This window comes from Cimex lectularius, unplaced genomic scaffold (assembly GCF_000648675.2).
Source record: "Cimex lectularius strain Harlan isolate CLEC.00 unplaced genomic scaffold, Clec_2.1 scaffold112, whole genome shotgun sequence".
In the NCBI taxonomy this organism is placed as follows: Eukaryota; Metazoa; Arthropoda; class Insecta; order Hemiptera; family Cimicidae; genus Cimex; species Cimex lectularius.
This window is the reverse complement of record NW_019392699.1, coordinates 1,484,504-1,502,364: the sequence shown is the minus strand read 5'-3', so window position 1 is coordinate 1,502,364 and position 17,861 is coordinate 1,484,504. Positions and strand designations below refer to the sequence as shown.

General features: G+C 34.4%; 2 protein-coding genes across 4 annotated transcripts in view; one reads left to right on the top strand and one right to left on the bottom strand.

Moving 5' to 3' along the window:
• LOC106664609 overlaps positions 1–11,586 on the top strand; it is a 29,101-nt gene extending 17,515 nt beyond the window's left edge. The window contains exons 2-12 of one of the 2 annotated variants that reach the window (XM_014390502.2): positions 3,617–4,990; positions 8,542–8,721; positions 8,823–9,006; positions 9,147–9,492; positions 9,548–9,812; positions 9,867–10,083; positions 10,156–10,281; positions 10,439–10,625; positions 10,723–10,811; positions 10,870–10,996; positions 11,061–11,586. In XM_014390502.2, coding sequence (XP_014245988.1) covers positions 3,617–4,990; positions 8,542–8,721; positions 8,823–9,006; positions 9,147–9,492; positions 9,548–9,812; positions 9,867–10,083; positions 10,156–10,281; positions 10,439–10,625; positions 10,723–10,811; positions 10,870–10,996; positions 11,061–11,189 — 3,224 coding nt within the window. In that variant the 3' untranslated portion in view covers positions 11,190–11,586. Of the gene's footprint in view, positions 1–3,616; positions 4,991–8,541; positions 8,722–8,822; positions 9,007–9,146; positions 9,493–9,547; positions 9,813–9,866; positions 10,084–10,155; positions 10,282–10,438; positions 10,638–10,722; positions 10,812–10,869; positions 10,997–11,060 lie in introns of both variants that reach the window. The other variant, XM_024226083.1, reaches the window with a different exon arrangement.
• Positions 11,587–14,577: 2,991 nt separating this feature from the next.
• LOC106664586 (protein N-terminal glutamine amidohydrolase) lies at positions 14,578–17,860 on the bottom strand. Of its 2 annotated transcripts, none has more exons than XM_014390456.1 (5): positions 17,704–17,860; positions 15,421–15,574; positions 15,210–15,355; positions 14,940–15,064; positions 14,578–14,868 (listed from the first exon to the last, which is right to left on the bottom strand). In XM_014390456.1, the coding sequence occupies exons 1-5, from the start codon at positions 17,778–17,780 to the stop codon at positions 14,768–14,770; spliced, it is 603 nt and encodes a 200-aa protein (XP_014245942.1). In that variant the 5' UTR covers positions 17,781–17,860; the 3' UTR covers positions 14,578–14,767. The 2 variants fall into 2 exon arrangements, with proteins under 2 accessions (XP_014245942.1, XP_024081850.1); XM_024226082.1 differs by having other exon boundaries at positions 14,789–14,868; positions 14,924–15,064.
• Position 17,861: the final 1 nt, after the last annotated feature.

Sequence of the window (17,861 nt, the reverse complement as noted above, 5' to 3'; positions counted from 1 at the left end):
ACATACATACACTTCTCTTTTTTTAAATGTGAAACTCGTTGCAAAACCTAATAATATTAGAAAAAAATGAGAACCTACTTTTAAGTCTAAGAATTCATCGCCATTCCCGAATAATCATCGACTAACGGTCACTAATCACCACACATTGTAAATTATTTTCAATTAATTAATCTTAAGGTTTTGGTTGAGATAAAAAGTCAGTGTCATGAGCGGGATTCGAACCCACGACCTTCGGCTAAATACCCCGCTGCACTACCACTTGAGCTATCGTGACTTCGATCCACTCGGACACCAACTTCCCATCTCTACCCCACCTTTTGAATTTTCCCTCCTTTTTGTCATTTATCTCAACCAAAACCTTAATTAAATATTAATTAATTGAAACGAATTTATTTGGTCAATCGGTACACGAAACCTAATAGATTGTAAATTATGTGTAACCTTGCAGATTATTGATAATACTTAACTGCAGTCTTTATGAACGTTTGTTTGGATTTATCTAAAACTGATCGACGAAGGGACTGAGTGCTTTCTTTCAAACAATTCTTATTTATTATAGCATTATTCTTGCTTTTAATATAAAATTGTAATATTGAAGGTTGATATTAATTATATCGATTAAATGGTAGACGTTATAAAGTATTTCTACTCACTCAAAGTGTTGGTTTTCTGCATATGAGTCAGTAGTTATGAGTCATATATGAGTTAAATACGTTGATTTAATATAAAAAATATTTTTTGCATTGTATAAATTCACTTTTTTCCACATCCTGCATGTATTTTTTAAATTTAAACAATGTTTGTAAATCCCAGGACCTGAAGATGATCTCAATAAAGATTGAAACGTTGGCACGACAAAGAAAATGTTTTTCTGAAACCTACATCACACCAGATCGCATCTCACGATTCCCGAATAATAATTTACAATATTGAAACTTATGTTTTCAAGAATAAAAATTTTTAGACTTTTCTGAAGGTCCGAAATACAGGTTCACCACTTCACTGAACCGAATAGGAAATCGCAAAATAACTTGAAAATTCTAAGAGTTTCTCCGCTAAAGAACACATGTGCCAAGTTCAACCCAAAACGTTCCATAATTTTGCGATAAGAAATAAAGTCTAGCAACTAAATCTACCATAACATCCTGAAGAAACAGTCGATGCACAAAAATAAAAGTGTTTCCTAATAAATTAAAAAAATAAATGCGGATTGAGTGGTGGCCTAGTGAAGATGTGTAACTTCTATTTCATTCTCTAAATTTAACCCTGCGCAAATAGCCATAATAATAATCGTGTCAAACTCATAGTAAACAATGTGTGGTGATTAGTGGGCACTCTCGACACGACATGCAAGAATGGCACAATTACACAGAAGACAAACACTTTGAGCCCTGAAGATGATCTCAATAAAGATCGAAACGTTGGCACGATAAAGAAAATGTTTTTCAAAAACCTACATCTCACGATTTCTAAATAAATAGTAAACAATAATGAAGAATGTTTTCCACATATGAATAAATATTTGTAAAAGTAAACAAATTTGGAAGAAAGTGATTTAAAACATAAATCTAAATGCTCTACTTGGTTTATAATGCAGCAATATGATCAATTGTTTGCTTAGGCAGTTTTAATTCACCTTACTTTTTGGTTGTGGGTAACTTATAACTTGATCTTGCTAAAACTTTTGTTTCTTGTCGGTTTTTGTTAGGGTCGGGTGTTAAGCGGATTTCTTTGCGTTCTAGCCTTTTTGGCCATGGATTCATTGAACACCAAGCTCATTTAATAGCAATTGCATTTTATGATTTCCCATGTAAGAAGCGTGTCAGTTTAAGGACAGCGAACGCCCATGGACCCAGCGTCCCACTTCTCGTGTTTATCGACGTGGATGTCCTTAGCAAGAATGCAAGGGGCCCGAACACCGTTAGACCCGTTAAGCCGACGTTGCCATACGAGACGTCACAGCGTTGCCTTTAAACTAGCTAGACTTAAAGCTCCATTAATGGGGCTTGGTTTAATTAGAATGGTAATAGGTGAAAGGTGGGTGATCGATTGCAAATCGGGTCCGGCGATGAGCCTTTGTCTCGTTAATTGTCTAAAACTTGACCCTTTTTTTCCGACTTTCCCTTTCGACTCTTGCGTCAGTTGTGGGTCGGAAAGTTATATTAGAACAGTACACAAACCGACTTGTAGAAATTCTCCGAAAACTTTGGATTTTACAAGTTTAATACTCAACAAGCGAAGTGTTTTGTCCGATTGTAAAACTGTAGAAACAGTCACTGGTCGTTTTTTGTAGTGTGGTCGTATTGAACAACCCAATCATTGAAGATGGGCAGTCAAATAGGATCCGAGGCGGCCAAACTACAGGTTCGTCACCTCAAAGACCTCAACAAAAACAAATCTTACTGTTTGGTCGAGGAGTCTTGAAAAACTAACGAAAATTATATATGCGTTCTTCTGAGGACATTCGTGGTCAGAAATATTTTCAGGTTCGCGCCGTATCAATCACATAAAAAATAACTATTTTGGCTTGTTCATTTCAGTGCTATTTCAGTGGAACAAATTTAAAGGAACTAACGAAATAAATTATTTTTATGAAACGTTCTTTCATTCTCAATTAAAAACTTTTGGCAAAACTATTGCGACCCCATGGCTTTACACTCAGTTTTCTTCAGCAGGATGAGGCACCGAAACAAACCCAACAAAATATTTTTTGATTCAGAAATAAAATTATTTTGCAAAAGTACTACGATTCCACAGCTTTAAACCCATTTTTCTTCAGGGTTATAAGCAGGGTGAGGCATCGAAACAAACCCAACCAAAGGGTCTTTGATTCTCAATTGAAAATATTTGACACAAGTAATACGATTCCAGTTTTCTTCGGCGGAGTTTTAGCATAAATTCATAATAAATTAAGAGAAGAGTTGAATTCTTTTTGAGACCTTGTAATTTGATCGTTTCCGATCATTTCGCCTGTTCATGCTCTCAGGGTTATAAGCAGGGTGAGGCAGCGAACCAAACCCACCAATGGATCGAAAATTATGTATGGCATTAATTTTTCCGTAGCAAAGCCTCTTTAGAAATTACAATAATAAGTTAGCTCTTGTAATCCTAAGATCACGAACTGGCTAGCATTTGCGACGTATTCCATTGATCAGAAACACAAAACCAAATTGATTTAAATATTTACGTTATTTTCCATGGGTCAAGTTGACAATCTCTCTTTCCAGTATATTGGACGGTTTTGCCTGGATTAGTTAGATCCGTTGGATTAAAGACATTTCTATTTATTTCAAAATTTCACTTTATTTGCTGATTTTGAAACTTTTAAATACACCTTACGATTTGAATAGTGATTGCGAAATTTCTTCTTGACCTGTTAGTTGGTCCAGATCATCATGGCTTCAAATCAGTCTGTCTCTGAAGCAACAAATGAAGCAACCACTGCAGATGGCGAAATGCCGACCAAAGTGCAGGTCAATGATCAAATCAACGGGATGATCGGCAATGACCAAACTATCAATAGTAGCCTATTCTAATTCCAATAGACCTTGTATAAACTAGATGAATATAATTTGATTTGATTTTTTTATTGACTAATTAGCATCTTTTGTTTCAGTTTTCCCTACTTCAAAACACAAAGAGGATGCTGTCCATGTTACTGCCGGTGCAGGCCCGCAGATACTTCCAACGAAAACCGGTGATTTACAACTGAATTCAGACGCAACGATAAAACAGTCTATAGAATCGACAAGTGCCCAAAGACGCAGTTCCAACGGAGAATCGACTTTTGACACCCGAAGGAGCAGAGACAGGACCGTCAACGAAGGCTACCGTCCTGATATCCAACAGCATTTCAACTTCAACAATGATTTGTCAAGAAACTATTACGAACTCGTACCGACAAAAAGCTATTCTGTCGTTTCGAGCAAAATCCCAACTACGACTGGTTCGGGGGAAGGGAATGGGGCTCCCCGAGGTCGAGAGATTCCTCAGGCGGAGCCCTCGAATACTGCCACATCGGCGGCGACTGTCCCGAGAGGAGACAACCGAAAGACTAACCCTGATCTTAGGGAATTCATAAACGATTTCGTCAAATACCTCAATGGAAACGGTCAGCCAGGAAGGCCGGCCATGATAAGGAACAGGATCAACAACAGGGGTCCACCGAGGATATCAGATCTTCCTCCTTTGCTGCTCGACCCGGCTCCTCCGCCTTCGCTCGTGCCACCCCCTTCTCTCGTTCCTCCGCCTCCACCTACGACCCACGACCCTCCGCCTTATCCTTTCGAAAAACCGTTGGACAAACACGTCGTCAAACCTTTTGTGTCCGGCGTCCCCCTGCCAGAACAGTTGGTGCCGACCAATCCACCGAAGCCTAACAACGTCCCGCCCAGTCTTCGGCCACCACTCCGCCCGACGAAACCAAAGCCCGAATATGAAAAAAAGAACGAAAACAAGACAAAAGATAGTACCAAAATATTTATGGAGCCCACGGCTATAACTCCCATAACGCAAGCAGTTATAACATCGTCTGATGTGAAAATTTCACCGTCTACATCCCAGATACCAAAGATCAACGCGACCAAAGTGATCGGAGTCGATGTTTCCTCGACCGTTAACATCGTCACTACTGCGACTCCTACTTTACAACCGAATATTTCCACCGGTTCTTCCACGACAATTGAAATGTCCACGACCGAAGCTACAACAACAAAAAGGACGACGACCACTACCACTACGACTGAAGACGCACCGACCACCGTCTCGACCACATCCAAACTGAATGATAAAAATGTGGTGACACCCAAAATTGAGTTCGTTTCGACTACACGACCGGCCGATCTCGGCCAAAAAGTTGTCACAGACTTCCCTTCGACTTCAGTCTCTTCGCCTCTGATCGAATCGTCCATCGTCGAAGCAGTTACTCATAAAGACGTCCATAAGCAGACAAAATGGGACCAGACGTCAATCGCAACTAAACCGTTTAAAGGTAATTTTCGCCCATCATAATTTTAAATCCTTTCAAAATAATGATTATTATCTTTCTATATTAAAAACAAACCCCTAAGTTAAAGATCTTAACAAATCTATTAATGTTTTTCAAGCATAACTAAATTATTAAAAAGTAAATAGACAAAGTTCGAAAGTATTTATTCCTAGTACAAAAACTTTTTAAGCTACATTTCGTTTTAAAAAACGATGAGGGTGACAAAACAAGAATGACTAATGTGTATCCTGTAGAAAGTGGAACAATTAGCCTGCAGAAAGTGATAGGGTGAATCATTATTATGTATTTGTGCTCATGACAAGGGCTTTATCAGACTAGTGTTGTTATATTTATGTAGGCAGATTTATAATAAAAGTCACTTTCATGCAATTAATTGCTGATTGTAGTTTTTTTTTAAACTTGAATATTTTGAAATGGTGGGTGTACTTTTTATAAATACATACACGAATTATTATTTCATTGGACATATTCCAGAATTTACAAATTATTTTCCATTTTCCAGCATATATAATTTTACATTAAATTAGGGATAGAACCAATTTGAAAGAAAGTACTCAATTCCTTAGTCAAGCTTTCAAGGAATGCATCCTCTTCATCAGGGCTTTAAAGCAATTATTAATATAGGTTAACAAATCTAAACATAAATTTACAATAATGAAAGTTAAACATAAAGAAAATTCAGTAAAGATTTTTTTAAAAATAATTTACTATATAAAGAAGTGAAGGTTTTAATCAGACTATACTTTTTTGAATTTAAAATACAATGAACTGCATTACAAGAAAGATATCAGAAACAAGTTTGAGTCAGGACCTGTTCCAACAATATAAAAAGGAAGCAATAAAATGTGTGCACAATTTTAGGAAGCAAAAAGGGGTGCAAAATCATAAGGAAGGTCAGACTCAGAAAGCTTGTCACCCATGCAATTGACAAGAAAACCATAAATTCTGTGCACCATGGGATCCAGACAATTGGCTGATGATGTCATGCTAAAAAGCTTATTGTTCTGTACCTAGTTTCTTAGTTCAGTTCAATTGACTTGATCCTTCTCTTAAAAAGTAGTAAGTCACAGACTTTTTCCCACGTCTTCTTTATACCGTAGGTTATGTCTCCATTGATCACTAGCAAGTTCTTCCTGCTCATTGCATAACTTACAAATGGGGTCAGCATTGATAATACCCATGTAGAGGTTTTTTCAAATGCCAGTGACCGGTATATAGCATTATCACTCTCCTTTTACCCTGTCTAATGTGCAATGTGTTTGCACATTGTTGTCTCTTTTAGTGAGAGTTCGTCCATTTTTACTTTTGTTTGGAATGGAGGAGTCTGTATTTGATTTTGTTATCCTAGCAATAGGTTCTGATCCTATGCAGAACTCTAGCCAGTTTGTCTGCTTGTTTATTACCCAAACCTCCTTTTTGTCCTGGCACCCAAGTTTCCAAGGTTTTGGAGATTTTGGATGCATTCACAGACTATAATGAATGTGATGTTTTTACATGCTTAAGTTTTTAGGGTTACTTAGCTGTCTGATCTTATGAGGATTTTTTTTTTTTTTTTGTCAGTCTATCCATTTTTAACATTTAACAAGCATTGATAGCATGTTTTTCAAATTTAAATAGCAAGGTGTACTTCTTTAATGAGTTTGAGTGCTCATATTTTGGGATTGCATAAAATATATCAGGTTCCTTCCTGGTTTTGTGCCATCTGTATACTATAAATTGTATTTGATTTTCTCCTGATTTCTTCTTCTCGTTTATAGTCAGTTAAAATTTTATAAGATTCAAAGGATCTTCTTGGTATCATAATTAGTCCCATTTTTAGGAATGGGTGTTGATTTTATTTATTATTGTTTTATATCTGAAATGTTTAGTCCACATACAATTTACTTGTTTTTGTTGACTTTACCAGCTTCACTTTGTATATTTCTAACAGAGGTAGGTTAGTAGTTAAGGCAGCTTATGGGGTTGTTTTTCATTGCCCCTGTAGTATTCCTTCCAGGAGTGTGGAAGCAAAGTGCGAGTCCAAGATATTTTGAATTTTGGCACTAACCAGAACTCAAGAGATCTTCTTATAAATTGTTATTATTTTGATATTATTACATACATATGTATAGGTAAAATTTGAATCCTGGAGGCAGGAAAGATTATAAATGATGGGGTGAGTGTGGAGTTCAATCCTTTTTAAAAAACATGGTTCCTACTCACATTAATTGAACTCCACACTCGCCCCATCATTTATAATTTCTATTAATTTGCTAGTCAAAGCAGTAATGGATTATAACACAATCAACAACATTTTTAAAAAACTTAATGTGAGTAGGAACCATCTTTTTTAAAAAGGATTGAACTCCACACTCACTCCATCATTTATAATTTCTATTAATTTGCTAGTCAAAACAGTAATGGATTATAACACATTCAACAACATTTTTAAAAAACTTAATGTGAGTAGGAACCATCTTTTTTAAAAAGAGAAGCTTTCTATCTTTCTGGTGGTCAGGTGCAATGGGGGAGTGGTCATACTGAGTAGTCTCCTAGTGTCCTCCACCCTTGCTTTTGGTCCTACATCCCTTTCTCTCTGTAGATTGTTTTGTTGAGCTTCACTTGTTCACCAGATTAATGAGCCATGAGTCTTAAGTCTTATTAACGTCATGTATAGCCAATATGACATTTATCCATTTTCATTTTTTCCAGATTATTTAAACCTATTTTTACCTATTTTTTGTCACCTTTTACCTCTAATGTCACAGCCTGATCTGCTTATTCTCCCTGTACATGCATGCCTGGCTACTTTCATCTTTCTCTCTTTAAAAACAATTATTTTAAAATATATCCTTTAATGCTTAAGTGGAAAACATTTGGTTTAATCATTGCTGACAGTTGAAACTTGATCATTTGAATTGCCTGATAACCGAAAAAAATCTGGGTATTTTGATACACTCATAATATCCCTTGCAGCCGAAAGTTTTTTAGAATTTTTTCTAGTTTGTTATATATGGTGTTCAGTGTTTTGTCAGTGTTTTCAGCACTGGTTGCTTTGGAAAATCATTTAGACAAAGTACGCCTGACCACATTAAAATAAAACCACTTCATAAATATTTTAATAGTGCATAACAATATTCACTTCTAGTTGATCTATTTCTACTTTTCCATTATTTTTATGATCTTTTATTAGTAAGAACCTTTAAAAATGCATATCAACTCTTAACATATTTTTTCCTCTTGATAATTTGAATTATTTTGTGGTCCCTTGGGTTTCAAATTGTCAAGAGTCGATTGTATTATTTTAAGAAAATTCAATGGTAAAGTGAAAGCAAATCTTTTCACAATTCAATGTTAAAATTTTTGATCTTTATCTCATTATTAGTGGGTTAATTTTTCAAATAAATTTAATTAATCAGCAATATGCTGATCAAATTTGAGCTAACACAAAATCCCGAAAACATTTCTCATGATCATATAATTCTATGTAGCTAGTGTCAATAAGTTTTTATTAAATAAACAATTAATGTAGCTTATTTATTTATTTAATTCAGAGACAAGTCATAGTGGATACTTACCCAGACCCGGCATTGTTCTTGACGATCCTGAATACAAACCAGGGTTAAAGCAAAGGCCAATTGTAACTGCCCCTGTTAAAGGGGAAATATTTGATGTAACTGTATCTGCCATTCATGGTCCTGCTTCTAGTACCGGTCAACCAGTAATTTACCCAGGTAATTGACTATATCTAACTGTACATACATATTTTCCTAGATTACATATTTAATATTATTAGGAATAGTTTTATTTATTTTTTTATTTATTTAAATATTAGTTGAATTGGAAGGAGTTAGTATACCCGGAGCAGGGAATGCAGAAATATCTGTTATAACAACTGCAGAAGAAGGACAACATTTTGTGTCAATTGATGGAAAGAGAACGTACATTAGTCTTTTCGGTGGTAGCGAGACAGCTGGTGTAAAACCGACAAGAGCTCAGACTATCAAATCCACTGCAGGGTAATTAATATCGACAATTTTTTCAAAATTTTAATTAATTTTTTAAGATTTTAACTTCAATTACATATAATAATTGTGGAACATTTCAAATTTTAAAAAAATATGTGAAAATATAATCACTAATGTAGTCAATGTGATAGGGTGTATGGGGGTGTGCCACAGCAATCTAATAATAGGCAAAAACGACCTCCTCATAAGCGACCTCAGCAGCCTCCAGTAAGGATTGACACGTGCATTGTCGGTGACTGGAGCACTTGTGACACTGACCAGCATGAAATATGTAGAACCGAACAAGGCGTTTCTTCCTGCCACTGTGCTCCCGCTTACAGCAGGCATAGCCACCGACAGCCGTGTAAACGGGTCGTTTCCGTAGTGGCTGCGATCCAGGTTGAAAAAATATACGAACATAAATTAACTTGGAATGACAAATTGAGAGATGTAGAATCCCAGGAGTATCTACAATTGGAGTACGAGGCCGTTCGAGCTGTAAGTTATATTTGTTTGTAAATTTACGTAGTTCTAATTTATGTGTTTTTTTAAGCTTGAATCGGCAATGTCGATGACACCGTTTTCTGATGCATACATGGGTGCTAAGTTGAACAACATTTTCACAATTCCTGGGTCGACACTCAAGCCTGTTTTCATCAACATGACACTGCAGATTGAGGAGAACGCAGAAACAATACGGCCACAGATCAAAATGGAGATTCAGAAACAACTCCTTGGAGCTATCCACAGAAGGAGCAACAATATTGGAACGAGTCCTCTTTGGGCGACACCAGTCAATAGCGTATCACATCTTCACGGTAACAATCTTTAAATAAAATGTAATAATGAGTATTACAGTGTTGAATGTTTAGATTTGGACGAATGCCGATCACCAGAACTCAACGATTGCCACATTGCTGCAAGTTGCAAGAATACATTCGGTTCTTTTGAGTGTACATGCCCTCAAGGATACAAAGATGACTTTTCTTTAAATCCACACAAATCTGGAAGGAGGTGTGAAACTTGTACCTCCGACTATTGTAATCATAGAGGAACCTGCAGCTACAATAATGGCCAGCCTGTCTGCCAGTATGAAATTTTATTAAAATTCTTTTATTTTACGCATGTTTATAGAATTCTAAGAATTTTTTTTCTTCAAAGGTGTGCTGGTAACTACTATGGATCACAGTGTGAAGTAGATGGTGAAGTTTTGGGAGTTGCCATAGGTGCCTCAGTCGCAGCCATTATTATAATACTATCAACGTTGGTATGCTTGTGTATGTGGAGGTTAGCTGAGTTCCTTTTTTTTTAAATTACAAAAGCAATTCAGTTTTAATTAGTAAATAAAGTTTCAAAGGTTATAGTTTTGTGTAATGGATAAAATATGCATTGTCCCTTTTTTTTAAATTTTTATAAAACAACTAATGCATTATTTAAAATACAGCCGACGTTGGAATAAAGAGCAGAAGATGGCTGGTATTGGTTCTCCTGTATTCGGATATATGCCTTCTGGTGGTAGTACTGTAAAGACACCTGGTATAGGTGCCCCGCCTTATCAAGTTTCACTTGAGGACCGACTGAGATGGGCGCAGATTGCCGATGTCATGGCACAGAGCACAAACCATTACGCTGTAGGTTACAAAGTACTACATTTATTTTTATTAAGAGATATTTAACCATACAACTTCTGATAAAATCAATCTATTTTTTAATTTTCATTACTTCCAGCCTGAACCCGTCGGAATTGCTACAAGGCCGTCCTCAGCTATGTTCGGATATGGAGGAACTCTCCCTATGGCTCCTATGCCATTGCCTAGGCAAGATTATTTTATTTTTCATTTTTAAGACATAAATTAATTTTTGTTTAATCTTCAGACTGGGTTTAAGACCTGGATCAACTCATAATACACGCCATGACTCTAGCAGTGAAGAGGAAGACAGGACAGATCTCCTTGGGAGAAACTTTCATGTTCCTAGGCCCAAAAGTCGTGGCTCTATTGCTGTAAGTTCACCCTACAGTGTGTATTTCTGTATGAATTTTGAATCAACTGGTATTATATTTTCAGAACCAAAGTGGGATCTATTATGATGTAGATTATGAGCAACAGGGTGATCATTACACAGGAACAAAGCATCCAGGGTGCATAGCTTTGAACACCTATACAATGGGACGATCTCACTATTACCGGACATAGACTTTAGTGAAATTTTTGTCCTCAATTCGGAGGTTTCAACATGAAATATATGTTTTTCTCAATTGAAATGAAAAATATGCCATTTGTGGAATGATGTTTGGATTTTTCTCACTGACAATTTTCAATCAAAGAGAGATAAATCTAAAGATTTACTTGAAACTTTTGATCTGTACAGTTTTATTTTGATGTACTATAAAAATATATAAATACTCAAATTAGAATTTTAAAAACGATCAAGCTTGAACAAATATCTTTCCAGTTTAAGTTCATTTGAGCAAAACCAGGCAAGGATTTTTGTTTGACCCCATATCAACATGTTTATAATTTATATAAAACTTCAGTTTTAATTTCCATGTAGGTATTAAATAGGAACAAATAAAATGTATATTATTATTTATTTAATTTTTTATAGCCATCATTTATCATCTACATCCAAATTCCCCCTCTACATATCAATTTGTTTTCAGATATGAAATATATTTTTATTTTGCACCAAACTTGAGAATGTGGACTTATTTATGTTTCCACAAATGTTGCAAGAAAGAATCACAGTAATTAATATAAATATTTATATTAATCATGGCATAAATAACGGTTTGTAGCAATTCAATTTCTTGGCAAATATGCAAATCAATCAAATTTTCTCATCTTGTCAGGTCACAAATTATAATTTGCCCTCTATTCATTTGATTTTGATAAGCTTGGTTAAAATTTGATATATTTAATATATATATATTTGTTATATTATATATTTAATATATACAATTTTAACCAAATTTATTATACTTAAGTAAATTGTGGTATATAAATATAAATAACCAGTTTTTACCAATATATTTGGGTGAAAAAGAGAGGAATTTTAAAAATAATATATTCATTTTCTCCCACAATTTTAATCAAAATAGATGCGAAAACCAACTATTACTAACCAATAAAAGTATGTATGTAAAAGTGAATATGAGCTTGTAAAGAAGTATAGCTATCAGAATAGAGCAGGAAACAAAAAAATTATGTGGCATTTGGTCGAAATAGCCATTTTGCCTCTATATTTACTTGATTTAAATTATTATAGATAAAATGTATCATATATATTATATTTAAGTCAACTGTGGTAATAACCAGTTTTTACCAATATATTTTGGTGACATAGAAGAGAAATCTTAAAAATAGTATATCCATTTTCACCCACAATTTTAATCAAAACAGATGCAAAAGCCAACTATTATTAATGGGGGGGGGGTAAAGTGATCAAATCGATGCTATTTATAATTTGGCAACAAAGCAGACTAAAAAATCGCAAATTAATTTAAAAAATGAATGTTAATCTCAAGAGAATATAAGCTTATAAAGAAGTATAACTAACAGAATAGAGCAGGAAACAAGAAAATTACCTGGTATATTGTCGAAGTAGAAATAGAAATATTTACTTAATTTACATTATTATAGATAAAATATATATGTATTATATTTAGATCAATTTTGGTATTAAAAACCAGTTTTTACCTATATATTTGGGTCACAAAGAAGAGGAATCTTCAAATTGGCACATAGTATAGGGTCGAAGTAGCCATTTTACCTCTATATTTACATAATTTAAGTTATTATAGTTAAAATGTATATTATGTATTCTATTTAGGTCAATTATGGTATTAAAAATCAGTTTTACAATATATTGCATTTTTACCAATATATTTTGATGACAAAGGAGAGGAATGTGAAATTTGCCACGTAACATATGTTCAAAGTAGCCATTTTGCCTCTATTCGTTTCATTTAAATTATTATAGATAATATGTATAATATTCATTATATTTATGTCGATTGTGGTATTAATAACCAGTTTTACCAATAAATTTGGGTGGCAAAGGAGATGAATCTTAAATACGGCATGTAATATATGATTAAAATAGTCATTTTGCCTCTATTTATTTCATTTAAATTATTTTAAGTTCCCATCATGATACTGTAGACAACACGATTTTTCTTAATTTGTTTATTTTCATTTATTATTGGAAAAAATTATAATTTTTGGTTGATTGTGACCTAAATAATCATTTTTTTAAATAATACTATTGGTTTAGAAATGAGAAAAAATCTCTTGTTTGTATAAGTTGATAGGTCAGAAGACACACATATCTGTTTAATTCCCATTATTATAATTATTAAAACTTTAGATTTTTGTTTTCTTTTAGTCACTGGTGACTAGTCTCCCTTTAATACATTGTGATGTATTATGGAATTGAACTTTCTTTTATTTTTATATTACAGAAAGTGGATTATGTTTAATTAAGGCAGTTTAATACTTTCTGGAGTTCCCTTTGGTTCTTTTCTTGGGCATTAGTTTGAATTGAAACACATTGAATATGTTAAAATGCATTTGACAGACCAAAATGATGTTACAACCAAATTCTAGGCATTACTGTGTTCCTTCCAAAGTGGTTGTTCTGTTTCTTGTCTGTGTTGCAGTCACACATCCCAGTGTCTCTCTTCTCTACTGCTCATACAGTAGTCAAATATCCGAGTTTTCCCATTTTTTTAAGGCGGGAATTAAATTAACAATGTCCAGTATAAAGATGTATTATTTTTCTTAAATCCTGCCTGCTGTATAAGTTATATTCTTGTTTCCGCATCTAGATGTTGAGACATTTTTTTTATTGTTACGACTTGGTCAATTCATTCATTTTGTTTTTCTCCATCCATTTGATAAATTCTGCTTTTAGCATACTTTGGGGGTGTAGTGATTTGCAGTTCTGATCCTGCTATTGCTAGTCAGCCTGTTCGTTACCTTCAATCCTCTTGCGACCTACACTCACAGTCATCTATTGGGTTGTCCGGAAAATAATGCAGGATTTTGGTATTAAACAAAAAAAAAGAAACTAGTTACTTTAAAGCAATGTTCTTTAATCAAAATAATTNCATACAAATGAGTAATCCTGTAAACGTAAACAGAATATTTTATATAGATTTTTTTTAATGAAAACTTAAAATCCTGCATTATTTTCCGGACAACCCAATAATTTTGTTTTCCTAGGAGTTGAAGATACGTTAGGCATTCTACGACCAGCATTATGTTGAAGGTGGATTATACAGCCTTCAGTGTTCTTGGCTGAGAGTATCTTTTAGTAGTCCTGTTTTAAGTATTTCTTGTGCACAGACCAAAACATTTTATTGATTAGTTTTGTAAATCATATTTTATTTATGTGAATTGAGGGACAGTACAGATTTTTCATAAATCGTTGGTACTGTAAACATTTCAGTGACAGTTCAGTTTTGGCACATTAACCACACCTTGAAGAATCGACCTTTTAATGAAGCGATCCCAATATAAAAATAAATATCAAAGCTAAAAAAATCATAGATATAAAGGAAGGTGTGAATTAAAGTAAAGCTATAAATAAATTGTTTAATATTAAAATACAACATGTTCAAAAGCCTTAAAACTTAACTTAAACTTTATCAAACAATTGTACAAACTTAATGAAAAACTAAAAAATCCAGTAAGAAGTGGACTGGTTACAGTGTAAGTGGCTATGGTAAAATCACAAACAATTATTAAATACACAGAGATAAAATAATAAATCAACTTGTAAATTTTTTCCAAAAGCCTTCAACATCGATAATTTCACCTACTCCGACGTTTGGATCGACGGAAAGAAAATCTTGAAAATTGTTTTTGCAATCTGAGAACAGAAAGATTTTATTATATGTTTGGTTTTTCCCTTTTAAATAACGTACAAAAAGAACTACAAACCACCACAAAAAATAGGCGGGTACAAAGGAGGTGGACTCATAAACTGTCCGTTTTTGTCCTTCATGTGGCTCCTGTCAGAAGCAAATGATGTCAAATAAACCGAAGCAGGTATTACACGAAACACCCTGTATTTCCCAAATAATTAAATTACAGTTAGAAAACATAATTATTAAACATTATTTTAATACTATTTTAAAATAGTTTTTAAATTTCTCCTGAGAAAAAGATTTAGAGAATATTGTTATAAAATGAAAGCTCCTGGAAACATACCTTTTGAAATCAGGCAGAAAATTGTCTTCAAGCCTCACAGCCTTTTGAAAGTACTCAGTAAATAGGCATGGTATATCGAGTGTAGTGTCAAAGTCGAAAACCACAAATTTCTCCGAGCATTTAGCTACTAAAAACACATGATAATCCTAAAGTAAACACAGTGAAAATTACAGTTGTGTATACAGAAAAAGTTGATTTCTACACTGCTTACCCAGATTGCCAAATTATCCTTGGCATTTCCTTTCATCTGGCACCAGACTAGGGTTTTCCTGGCGGCATTCGTAACGAACACTGCATAAGTATCACAAAAAATATTCGAACCCGTATCTCTTAATCTCTCACATAGTTTCCATATATTCTCCTCACTTAAACAAATTAAATTGAATTAAATATGCTTGGTTAAGTAGTAGTTGTAATTATCCTTGCTGGGTTGGTCAGAACATTTTGCCATCTTCAGTTTATGATGAGGGTTTATGACTATCAGACCAAACTAATTGGAAATTAGTAAGCTACCGTGGCATTTTCCAGACCCAACACTGATGACAAAATGTCAGCCCAATGAGGTTAAGCAGACCAAGATGATCGGTAGCGATCAAATTATAGGCTCATCACTCCACAGAAAGGAGGAAATCTCACTGTTTAAAATCTCCAGAATAGGGGTGAGTGATTTGTGAAAAGAACATAATTCATCATAATCTCAATGTACAGAACTAAGATAATTGGTTCTGTAATCTACAGAATTTGTAGTTAGGTCGTTTCCAATCGTTTTGGTCTGCATATCCAAGCTGTTTTGGTTTGTTACTTTGTTAGATGTGTTGTCGTTTTTCTCAATCTTCAGTGAACATTGAGATATGAGGACCCAGATAATCAAAAAATGACCAAACTGAAAGCTGATCACTCTAAGACTAGAACAAAAAATTTTATAATTAATAAGTCTTTTTAATAAGTGTTTTTAAAAAAAGGGCTCAAATAAGTAAAAGAACACAAAAACCTACCATTAAAGATATCAAAAATCCTATGTTTGACAGACCAAGATAATTAGATGTGTTCAGAACAAATAATCTCACAGGGTAAGAATTGTAAAGACGATCTTGGGCTGGACGGGCTGAGAAGCTCTCATGTGTCGATAGGTGGCAAAGGATGAGAATGGTATCCATACCCGTTTATTAATAAGCCATACAAGGATGACACAAAGACGCTTACTTTTGAGCAAAAGCTCATGTACATGTCCATCACGTAGTGAGCAGTTGCTCGATGAGTACCATTTAATTGAGCAGTGCCATTCCTGGTTCCATATAGAAAGTATGTTGGAATGCCCGAATGAGAATTTTACTTGAGCACATCAGCAAATATTTGGGTCCCCTGTTCCAATTTTTGGAGGAAACAGAACTTTTTTTAATTGTAATTACGATAGATTTTATTGTATATATGATAGGTATCTTGTTTTGTGATACTGAGACTGAATGAATTTATTAACATGAATGTTTAGTGTGAGAGGACCAATGGCGAAATATTGGCAAAAATTCACTAATTTCGTGGTCCGCCTGACCAATTAATACTTTAGAATTAATTAAGGTTTTTAGTTGAGATAAAAAAACTCATAAGGTGGGGTTGAGATGGGGAGTTGATGTCCGAGTGGATCGAGTCACGATAGCTCAGGTGGTAGAGCAGCGGCGTATCTAGCCGAAGTTCGTGGGTTCAAATCCCTCTCGTGCCATTAACTTTTTTTCATCTCAACTAAAAACCTTAATTAATTGGCAAAAATATTTTGAAGAATCACTTTTGCTTAGGTCGTGAAGTTTATTGCCTTATCACAGCTGAGTAATCCAAATGATCAACACTTGTCGCATACTAATCCCAGGTTATATCATGCAGCTAGAATTATAATCACATGCATGTGCAACTCTGTATAGGAACAAAACAAGCAAGAACCCATAAAGCAATTTCTGCAATTCAGAAAGGCTTAACGAGCAAATATTAATTGGGTGTGACGGGTCTTCTGGCTCTTGGGCAAATGGATCCTGGTCTCCGAGTACACCTTGCAAACTCCTGGTATCGCTGAATGCCCATCAACTGTCGTTTTGGGCAAATTTAAAATTCCTGCAGCGTAAAACTGATTTCAACTTGCTCGGTGATTATGGGCATTTTCATAATCGTTTTGTTTTCTGCCACCGAGACAATAGTGAATAGTCATTTTTAGAGGATTAAATGCCCTTGTTGATGATTTACATTGTGGCGATTTTAATCAAATTAGGAATTAAGCGGTTTTGCCTCACAATTATTAAATCATGTTTGAAGTAGTAAAACAAAAAATATGGCTCAAATATTAAAATGCGTCAGTTTTTTTGTGGAGCAGTGTATTTTAATTATTGTCTGAATCAATGAATGTAGGGGTTGAATATGTAAAGGAGCGATGGAGCATAATGAAAAGCTTTGAAACATAAGTATCAGAGCATGATCAAAATATGAACTGTTACATAAGAAAATTGATTACCAGTAGCAGGATGTGTACTCGCATTCCTCTTTTGTCGGCAGATCCTCGGCCAAATCGGTTGTTTGATTTTCTACCATGATAAGATGTTATTTCATTAAATGAAAGTTAATCTAACCGATAAATTGTTTTGTTTTTGAAAATTTGCTGCAGCTTAGACG

Excerpts from the sequence above, each read along its gene's own strand:
- LOC106664586 (XM_014390456.1), bottom strand. The coding sequence starts at position 17,780 with ATGGTAGAAAATCAAACAACCGATTTGGCCGAGGATCTGCCGACAAAA. Across the intron at positions 15,575-17,703 it reads GAGTACACATCCTGCTACTG|TGAGGAGAATATATGGAAAC; the intron begins GTAATCAATTTT and ends AATTTGTTTAAG. Across the intron at positions 14,869-14,939 it reads CCCGCCTATTTTTTGTGGTG|ATTGCAAAAACAATTTTCAA; the intron begins GTTTGTAGTTCT and ends TTCTGTTCTCAG.